At 40.6% G+C, this 11,083-nt stretch overlaps 1 protein-coding gene across 3 annotated transcripts in view; it reads right to left on the reverse strand.

The window, feature by feature from the left end:
• abcc8 (ATP-binding cassette, sub-family C (CFTR/MRP), member 8) overlaps positions 1 to 8,025 on the reverse strand; it is a 93,727-nt gene extending 85,702 nt beyond the window's left edge. The window contains exons 1-2 of one of the 3 annotated variants that reach the window (XM_083763610.1): positions 7,796 to 8,025; positions 2,991 to 3,153 (exon numbers count right to left, since the gene is read on the reverse strand). In XM_083763610.1, the coding sequence (XP_083619736.1) occupies positions 2,991 to 3,153; positions 7,796 to 7,816 (184 nt within the window). In that variant the 5' untranslated portion in view covers positions 7,817 to 8,025. Of the gene's footprint in view, positions 1 to 2,990; positions 3,154 to 3,629; positions 3,887 to 4,598; positions 4,651 to 7,795 lie in introns of those variants that run through there. The other 2 variants (XM_083763612.1, XM_083763611.1) reach the window with 2 other exon arrangements.
• Positions 8,026 to 11,083: the final 3,058 nt, after the last annotated feature.

An 11,083-nucleotide genomic window follows, 5' to 3' on the forward strand; every position in this document is an offset into this window, starting at 1 on the left:
TAATCGGCAAACACATCGGTATCGCCGATTAATTAATTAATTAATTAATTAATGCCGATTAGTTAACACACAGTAACCATGCCATGGCCAGTGTGATTTCCCAAATCCCACACAAGTTTCATAAGACAGTAGGATTCCTCCTATACTATAGGCTACATCTCTTTTATAGCACATTTTTGCAAGACAGTAGTCACATTCATATGAGAAAGCCTTTCTAGATTTGTAGGGCGTTTGAAATCTTAGACTGTGTCAAGTTGAACAGTAAAGCTTTCACAACCTTGCGTCTATTTTTGGAGACAACGGTCTTGGAGAAACAAGTATAGCGCAAGGTGACAGGTTGACACTGACAGAAAGGTGATGAAGAGGAGGAAGATGTGTTGTAAAATCACACACACAAGTTGTCACAACAAGTAACACCAATGAATTAGTCCTGCCTACACAGCCATGGCATCAAACAGTAGGCTACTCATTCCTGTAGCCAAGTGACTCTGTTCTGCTGTTATTGTGTACAGGTCAGTGTTGTTTTTGTCGACTAAAACTAAGACGAAAAATGTTCATCGACTACCTTTTTCCACTGACAAAAACTAAATGGAAACTAAATGAAAATTAAGCAATGATGACTAAAAATAAGACTAAATGTCAACAGATAAAAACAATAAAATGTTAAGAAGGTACTAGTGGACAAGAGATCCAGTATAAGACATTTTACACTTGGTTGCATGGTGAAAATAGCCGATCTACAAGCTCACAACGTGTCGCAGAGAGACGCGTTGTGTAAGTGTAAAATCCGTCATTACTACGGCATCAAGGCCCACCAAAATACATTTTAGTCGACTAAATCAACTGTGCGGGGCAAGAGGGTAGGACGCAAGTGCAGACAAGTTAAAGGTATATTCAGTGATTTCACTCAAAAAACCTTAGGTTTCGTTTTTGGCTGGGACCTAAGCCTTTCATCCAATCAGGATAGAGAGCCAAAAACGAAACCTAAGGTTTTTTGACCCCCAGGGGTTAACTGGGGACAGGGAGGAACTCCTTATATGGTCAGCACACTCTATAGTAGAGAGGATTATCACAAAAAAACAAAAAAATAAGTAAGTAATAATATTTGAATTAAGTGAAATCACTGAATATACCTTTAACAAGGCAGAGGCAGAAGATCTCAAATGCAACACATTTATTTCACAAAGATTCAGGAACAGAACACACCGGGACTTACAATAATAATCGGACAAGGAACTGACAGAACAGGGGAGTATATAAGGGCATGGGAAAAACAGGACACAGGTGAACACAACTGACAATCAACACTAGGATAGGCTAACAGGCAAACATAACACAGGTGACTAGGGTTACACTAATACAGGGAGGTGAGACAAGGCCGGTGACAACAAACAAGGCAGACAGGAAACACAGGAACAAGACTACAAAATAAGAGTACACACTAAAACACACAAACTAGGAACAAGGAACACTAGAACACAGCAGAAACTGTAGATTTAGTCTACTAAAATCTTATGAGATTTAGTCGAGTAATACTAGACTAACAGTAAAACTTTCCAGGTGATTAAAATGTGACTAAATGACTAAACTAAATTAAAACTATTCAAGAGACTAATAACTAAAACTAAAATCAATATTTGCTGCCAAAAACAACACTGGTACAGGTGCATTTCATCTCTGTCGGGTGGAATCCTCATATGGAATCCTCATATGTCCAAAACTGTCACTTTTCAGGATTCAAATGAAAGAATAGCAAAAGTAGCAGATCTACAAACATGCTCAAAAGTCAAAACGTGTCGCTTCCGGTGCCACGTTTCGAGCTTGCAGATCTGCTACTTTGAATACTTTTGAGTATGATGAAGTAGTATGTTCATGTACGAAAAACACAAAAAGTAAAAAAATACGGACATAAGATGTTTCATAAGATGTTTCAACATCTTATGTCCGTAACATATTATGTTATCTGGTCTCAGTTTATTAGGAATCATAATTTGTCCCTTTGTTATATTGAGAGTCTTGTTCTTCCACATGCACTCACAGTAACATGACTGTGATACGACTATGGACTATGGAGACTGCTGTGCAACTACAGACATCTAACTGATTTAACACACACACACACACACACACACACACACACACACACACACACACACACACAGCAATGAGTATACAGTAGCAATGAATCAAGGACACAGAGCCACTATTAGGCTGCAGTGATAAAGAGCGGCAGCACACACACTGATGATGACACTAATGGAATGGCCAGCAGCCAGGTTGTAACATAATAACATTACATAACACCGACATGACGTCTCTTCACACACACACCACAGGCAAAGGGGCTCGGCCACTCGGGGAACATGTCCTTAAGCCCTACCCCACCGTGTACCGACGGAATCAGATTTCTAATGGTTTTATCTTACGGGCCACATGCATGCATGTGGGTTCATGAAATTATGAAACCAGAGTGGATTGCATGATAAGACAAGACCACGTATCAAAGAAAAGTGCATCATAGAATGCATTTTGAGCACTTAAACTCTCTATAATAATAATTAGTTGTCTGGAGTCGGCTCTGTACTTCCGTTTTCTATAACAAATGTCTTTGCTGAAAGCAGCCGACGTGTCACATTGGCATGTATCCTGCAGAATAGGGATGCTAGGGTACAGTAGTTAAAATTCTTGCATATTTATAGCCACCATTGTAAATAATTCAGTATATCTGCCTGCAAGTTTTTCTCCTGTTTCTTTGAATAAAGTTCACACAAAGTAAAACATACAGAAAAAGCAGATTCAATCATAGAAACATTGCGCAGGGCACGGGTGATTCTAATTGCATCCATCTCATGTCAGACCCTTGTGCCGTTGAGGTGTCACTTCGTTCCTCGTGCAGGGGATGTATCAGAGTGCATGTGTACCTTGCACTCAGATAAGGGGTGCGGTGCATGGAACATGGGATCTCACCCCTCCACCACCACAACACTCACCGATGAAGAGGATGGGAAAGGTGATGAAGAGGAGGAAGACATGCGGCACGACGTTAATCGCGTCCAGGAAACAGCCATTGTTCAGGACCCCCTGGTCCACTCTGTACGCCTCAGAGTTGTTCTCGCTCCCGCAGAACGCCAAGGACATGATGAAGCTGGGACTCTGCAGGGGGGGTGGGGGAGCAAACGAGGAAGAGGAGCGGAGGACAAAGGAGAGAGGGACAAAGAGAAAGATTAAATAGCTCTCAGAGCATGTTGTCAATGGTAGGAGTGCAACACAGCGGGCGTCTAGGTCATAGAGTATATACTCTAAGGTCTAGGTCCCTGTGGGTTCCAAAGTGACCCCTTTCGCCTTTCCGTTACATCCTGCTTCCCAGTGTCGGATCCAGAGTGCGGAGAGGAGAAGGAGATAGAGAGAGAGAGAGAGAGAGAGAGAGAGAGAGAGAAAGAGAGAAAGCGAGCCGAGAGAGAGAGAGAGAAAGCGAGCTGACAGAGAGAGAGAGAGAGAGAGAGAGAGAGAGAGAGAGAGAGAGAGAAAGCGAGCCGAGAGAGAGAGAGAGAGAGAGAGAGAGAGAGAGAGAGAGAGACAGAGAGAGAGAGAAGGCAGTGGTAAGTCACAGTCCAGCGAGGGGGACACACCGGCTCTCTTTCCTCTTTGTTGATCTAAGCAGCTTTCCCGCGCAGAATTGACAGAATTGCCTGCATCGAGTCTCCCTCCAGTCCACGGTCAACATCCTCTATAACCAGTCCAGCGCTATCTTGTGCAGGAACGCGCATGGCAGACATACTCGCAGAGATATGATTAGAGAGTCATGCTGCCCACGGTGCACCAGCTGTTCCTATCTTTGCCAAAGAGATTCCAGAGTCAGCCTCATGGGATAGCAGATTCCAGTTAAGGGTTGATAGCATTCGAAGCCGGTGCACAGGAAGACGACCGGAGGCAGGCTGCATGCGAAAGTGGCAGCCTGCTAGAAGGTGTAAGGGGTGCACGGTAGGAACGTGTGTGTATGAGAGCGGGAGAAGGAGAGAGAAAGAGAGAGAGAGATAGAGAGGGAGAGAGAGAGAGAGAGAGAGAGCACAAGAGAGACTCTGAGAGAATGAGTGATGCCAATGGTACGTATGAATTCATGTACAAGCTCTGATCTAAATAACCAAACCAACCAAACCTACAATCTTTTCAGTCCTGTTTGAAATCCCGCTGGATCCCTCCTATTTAATCTGTATAATGCTACCCCTATCACAAATAATAAGCAACGTATTTACAAAGTAAAATACCATAATTATGCAGATGACACGCACAACTACATATCAGTTACAACTGACTGTGGTCCTTTTGATTCCCTCCGTCATTGAGGAAATCAATGACTGGATGTTGCAAAAATGTCTTCAATTAAATCAAGATTAGACTGAGATAATTGTTTTTGGATAATCAGAGACAGAGTTTTCACCGGTCTCTTATACCCAAAAGCCAGGTGAGAGATCTTGGTGCTGTCCTAGACTCAGAATTAAATTTGAACAGTCATATAACATCTGTAATTTCATCTGCCTATTATCACCTTAAAAATATTGCAAGAATGATGTCCAAGCAAGACCTATAGAAACACTTACCGGTATACATGCTTTAGTTTCCAGTAGACTGGATTACTGCAATGGTCTCCTCACAGGACTTTCAAGCAAAGCTCTTCAACAACTGTCTAACAGCAGCTAGGTCTTGCCTGGGCCTGAGCTGTGCTGTCACCTTATATTATTAGGTCTTGCCTGGGCATTAAATGAGCTGTGCTGTCACGTTATATTTATTTTATCAAATGTGGGAGTATTTGTTCTAATTGATACTGTATGCTCCTTTATCTTATTTAAATTGTATCTATTAAATTCTCTATTCATTTTAAGTACATTGTTGCACTGTGTTTGTTTTTATTCTGTGAAGCACTTTGAATTGCCTTTGTGTACTATAAATAAAATTGCCTTGTCTAGTTTGAAACTCTTCACTGAAAATAACATTGCATTGCAACGCGTTGTGAGCTTGTACATCTATTTTAGCCGAACGTTTTTCTTATTATGACATTCCCAGAACAGGGATGCTAGGGTTCACATGGTTTAGTAGGTTCTACAGCGGAAGATATACTGCTCTGTGAAAGGTCAATGGTCAAACAGTTTGCAATATGAGGGACCGTCACCGTACACAGCAGCATAATATCTAGATGACGTTCCACGCGATCTCTCATCCCGACACCCGAGCTGAGGGGAACCCTAAATCAACCCACTGACTTCCTGTCCCACACTGAATACCTCCCTGTGTGGGAAGTTGGGAACATGTGAGAAGCCATGCTCACACTATTACACCATGGGGACACTGTTTAAAGGAAGTTACACCTGGAGGACTGCATGGGCATAAGTTGCATGTATCCAAATCTGTTAATAAAAAGGTTGGAATAATGTGTTTATTCCATGTGCATGTCCAACCAGGGAAACTCCGCCCCAGATTTAGCAAAGATGCTGATTTTCATCCTCAGATGAACCGTGTGAAGCATCTCTGTGTGGAATGAGAGAGAACCCTGCAGTAGTACTGACCACTCCCAATTATTATTGAGGGGCCTATATACAGCTTTTTCCCCCACACATCTCAATATTTGCCATTGACAATAAAAGGAGAAAATAGGTCAAATTTCCGCCAAATATGACGTAATTTAACCAACCAATCACATAAATCCAGTTGTTCATGAGATGATGTATGATAATGTATGATGATGATAAGAGCGCCCCTCACTTCACACGGATGTGATTTTTAATGTATACACAGCTGTTTAACCAGTAGTGAGCTCTGACCAGGGACTGAGGTCAACTGTGGTTAACAGTCCTGTGCAATGTGTGTAGCAGTGTTGTTTTTGGCAGCACATTTTTATTTATAGTTTCAGTCATATTCTCTTTGAATAGTTGTCATCTAGTTTTAGTCACATTTTTGTCATCCGGAATGTTTTAGTGTTAGTCTAGTTTTAGTCGACTAAATATCATAAGATTTTAGTCGACTAAATCTACAGTTGATTTAGTCGAACAAAATGTGTTTTGGGCCTTGCCGTCATAATGACTGATTTTACACTAGCTGAAAATAGCCGATCTTCAAGCCCACATCGCGTCGCAGCACGACGCCTTGTGGGCTTGTAGATCGGCTATTTTTAGCTCTCTGTTCAGCAGACAGAGAGCTCTCAAGCCGAATGTGACGACATACAGTCCATAATGTGACTCCCTTACTGTGTAGATTATAATATTGTCGTCTCATCACCACAGACCACAAAGCATGCACTTCTATAGATGATATTTCAAACCATGGAATCAGACAGGTGAATAATAGCACCACATTGACTTGTAAATTTAGCTATGGAAGAAGGCAATTTAAAATATATTGATCAAACATCACTCCATGAAAGACAAATGTTTCAGCATTCAAAATATAAAACAGATTGCGTGTGTGCGCACACACACACACACACACACACACACACACACACACACACACACACACACACACACACACACACACACACACACACACACACACACACAGCAGATTGTCAGAATGTGCCAACAGTGAATTTCATGATTTATGACCATATAGTTGAGCGGTAGATTAATGAACCAAATACATGCTGCACGTTTTCTAATTGAAAATAACCCTACATAATAGCTGATAGGCAGTAGCTATAGGTTGTTCTACATTTCTTGTGGTAGCCGGGGAGCCAGCCATCCAAAATTTGAGAGGACCTGTGATGTCATGACATACTTTTTATTTGTATTTTTTCTATTAATTTGGTCATTAAGGTCCACAGAATGAGAGGTCTGCTCTGCCGGCCACTTGCCCAAATGTGCTGACCTCATCATGCATGTGTGATGACTGCTATCGCCGTTTTTAGGCCAAGGAGTGTTTTGCAAAACTAATGCTTGTAATGGATTCAGAATCATGAAAACCCTCTAGTTTGACATGTCACATGCTACTTAAAGTATGATGAAATGTTGCCTTATATTGGTTGTCTATGGTGTGCTATACAAAAATGGCCATAACTTTTTTTCAAGATGTTTCCGGCAGAACAGACCTCTCATTCTGTGGACCTTAATGACCAAGTGAATAGAAAAAACACAAATAAAAAGTATGTCATAACATCACAGTTAATCCTTAACAGTTTAACTTTTGGGCCTGTGGCTCTCCGGCTATGGGTACCTTAACTACTTTCAGAATGATGTGTATTAAGTTATTAAGCCCATTTGTTTCACCAGCTGGGTATCTTAACAAAAGCTCAATCATTACATTCTCAGTAATCTCTCAATACATGGACATAAAATGGCACAACAGATGAGTTTTGAGTGCAGTTTGTCCATTACATCAAAGAGAACACTCACCATCTCCATACATTTGTAACTTTCACACAGTTGTTTTATTTATCCTCAGCCACATGAAACTAATTTTAATATTGTGTCATCCTTGCTGTTTACTGTATACTTCACATATACATTTGCCAAATAATCAATAAAATAATCAATCACATTTTGTATAGTCACTATAGCTACATTTACTAAGTAGGCTAACTTGCAGTGATGCATTTGAAGGGCTTTGCACTGTAGCTCAGTTTGATGAAAAGTAGCTTAGAATAGCTAAATGCTTAACATAGATTGAGTGACCAACATTGTTTGAAACGATGAAGGCCATAGGAAAAACATAACTACAGTAAATAGGCCTATTAGGCAACAATTCCAAACAATTAAGCGAGTATGTAAAAGTAGCCTAATTATCACTCACATCCACGAGCACTTACCGGTTTATACCGTGCGCCCATCTTCAGAGAGGCTCCCACAGACTCCAAGAAAATCTTAACAGTAGTGTAAAAATGTTAAATTCAAATAGAATGGACAAGAGCTCAAACGTCTAAGACATTGTGCAACGTGCAGGCTCACTTATAGATCCAAATAAACGAATATGCGAACCGACGTCAAAGTGAAAACAAAACACGTGTCAAAAATGTAATCTCATGAGTGCAGCTGCACTTCTCACGTTCCTCGTTTTGGTTATGAGAATCCATCACGTAGGCAAATAAAGACACAAAAAAGAGCCTGAGCCAGGCGTGGAGCTGTCCACGGTGCTGAAGACTTTGGGATCAACGATCGAGGGGGAGGCCACCCTAACCCTTTGACATGGGCTAAATGACGATAGCCGTAACGCTCCATGCGATGCTTACACTGTCAATGGACTGCAGTCACGTATGCCATTATGAACCATGCACGTCGATGACTGAACATAGTGATTACATAACAGCTTAGTAGGATTCTGTTTTAGAGGCTTGCATAGAATCCAAAAGGTGAACAACACTTGCAACTAGGCCTATACACACACACATTTTATATCACAGTGCATATCCATTTTGCATTGATTAATTCACATTATTATTAGTATTAATCCAAGCTAATTGAGTAATGAAACATAATAATTATATGCTAGCCTGGATCCCTTTGTGGATGTTGTCTAAGAGTTTATACTACAGTCACATATGGACGCTGGTATTAGGCATAGGTTAGGTTAGATCAGTCTATAAAGAACTGAAACGATGCCTGCAGCTTGCCTGCAGCATGACACTATTGCCCCCTGTGGACATAAATAATTGCAAGAGGCTGCTTGACCTGAGGGAATCGAGTTGACTGACAGAAACCAAGAAAGCATTTCAAAACAACTGCTGTACAGTAGTGTATTATGTGTATAATAGAAATATGGGGTAAATGAGTATGCACCAGAGGGTCAAATGCAAGCAAATAAACCTTTATTGACTGTTGGAGAGGCAGTTACAGTGGAGTTCTATATGGACAGAAACTTCCTTTGCAAGACATGTGTGATGAGATATGATGGTAATACACATCAGCAGATGTTTTGACTCCGTAAAATCAATAACCTTACAAAAATATTCTTGTGGTTTAGTCTTGATGCACTTCTGATCTTGAGGAATGAATCAAATGAAATGTGATTGAGATGAAAGTGACTACTGTAGAGTTGTGGAGAACTATACAGTTCCTTCTGGGTGATTCTGGTTTATTTGGCAGCTTATTCCTAGAAGAACGTCCTGGAGAGCAAAAGAGAAAAACATTTAATCAGTATGAAGGCGTAACAAAGAGTCAGATCTACATTGGGTGACCAGATCCAAACGTTCATTTGAGGGACAAAAGTATCACTTGTGTGGGACAAGTGGACGGGGGACAGGATGGGATTGTTTGATTGATTGTATTCACAGTATGCAGAATGGGTACATTTCAAACAAAAGCACAAGTCAATGTACAAAAACTGCTATGAGGATGAAACCATGAAAAGCACTAATTGTTAATCAGGTCCTCCATTTTCAGTTCATCAGAACATTTAAAGATGTATGGTAACTGGGTTAGCAACTTATTAACGTCTCACATTTTGTTTTAAAATGTTAATTTTGTTTATGGGTGGTATATGGCTGACTTGCTGTAGCCTAGGGCAGGGGTTCTCAACGTTTTTGACTGGGGACCCCCGGAAATGCTTTTGGCCATGTCTCACGACCCCGCCCTGCCCCCACTCCCCACCCCCAATACAAACTGATTGCAAAAATAACCTAAATAATAGAGAAAATAAATGAATACTGAAACCAGATCTAATCATTAAGTAAAGTTTATGCATGTACTATGTGTACTATATGTAAACTCTTCATTTCCATTTTTTATAATTTGGGGACCCCCCAAAATAATTTGGCGACCCCCCCGAGGGGTCAAGACCCACGGGTTGAGAACCCCTGTCCTAGGGGATATTCCTCATGTTATTTTAACAGGCTTAAAACATATCTTGCCAGAAAAGAGACAACAAGAGTTGCTTCATAACGAAGGCCAACTATTAGGGCATTTGAACACTATGCCTGCCAGTCACCCTCAATGTGGGACAGTGTCTCGATTTGTGGGACGCCTGAAAAATCTTGGAAATGAGGGACTGTCCCACACAAAGGGGGACATCTGGTCACCCTGAATTCACTGCAAAAAAACAAATAAATAAAAAAGTAGGTAAATGAGTAAGATGTGTTGTTTTGGCATGTTTAATGTCAGACCAACACACATGCAGAAGATTTTGACAAAGATCATAAAAGGTTTTAAGTGGAGTATATGAGTAATAAGTTATTAATCTATTAATGTCTAATAGGAAAAGAGTATTTTTAAATTGGATTATTGTAATCTAAAATACAATGTTTTGTGTATTGGACTTTGCAAACATCTGGTCATCTTGTCTACTCAATGAAACACATAAAACCTTGGGACCCCAAGCCTCCTTGTTTTTGGTGAAGCCAGTACAGAGAGTAAAAGCTAAACATGTATTGCATATACTCTTAGTGCATTTATCAAGGCTGTCTGTCTACTACTGCTATTTATATCAGTCAAAACATGTAACAGTCCATTGGACCATCATCAATCAGAACAACTGCTGAAGGCTGGCATGAGGCTACATTCATTCAAAAACCCATGACATTTCACCCTGGGCAATTCCACAGAAGCCATGCTTAGGGTTGCATATTTGTTTATATATGGCTTGCTCCATCACTCTGTTCGCAGATAAATTATGTTTATGATGGGCCAGTGTTGCATTGGTGGGAAATCTCTTCATGCAAATGAGACGTTGCTGTTATGATGATAAAGCTTTGACACAGCCGAAAAAAATAACATTGTGGTTCAACAATACTCTATAGACTAAATACAATTATCTGACATAGTCGTGACCAGATTTGACTGAGAGACTGCCATCGCGCACATTCCAGCTTTTCACCAGAGAAAAACTTTTTTCTTATTTTTTTTCCAAAATGAGTTAATAGCACAGGCAGACTCTTCACATACTAGAGCATGTCTGAAAGAAGTGTCAAAGCTGAAATTGACATGTAAATATGAAAAAAATGCTTAAACATGTAGCGATTGTAATGTTAGAGACCACAGAAGTGAACCTTTCAAGCCTGTTTTCTCAACTCGCTGTTTTCTGCAAGACATCACTCTATAAGCCATATCTTCAAAACTGGTGGGTCAAACTGAACAACCAATATGTCAATTTGAAGCTATGATTC

Source organism: Protomyctophum parallelum, assembly GCF_964188405.1.
Source record: "Protomyctophum parallelum genome assembly, chromosome: 4".
Classification (NCBI taxonomy): Eukaryota; Metazoa; Chordata; class Actinopteri; order Myctophiformes; family Myctophidae; genus Protomyctophum; species Protomyctophum parallelum.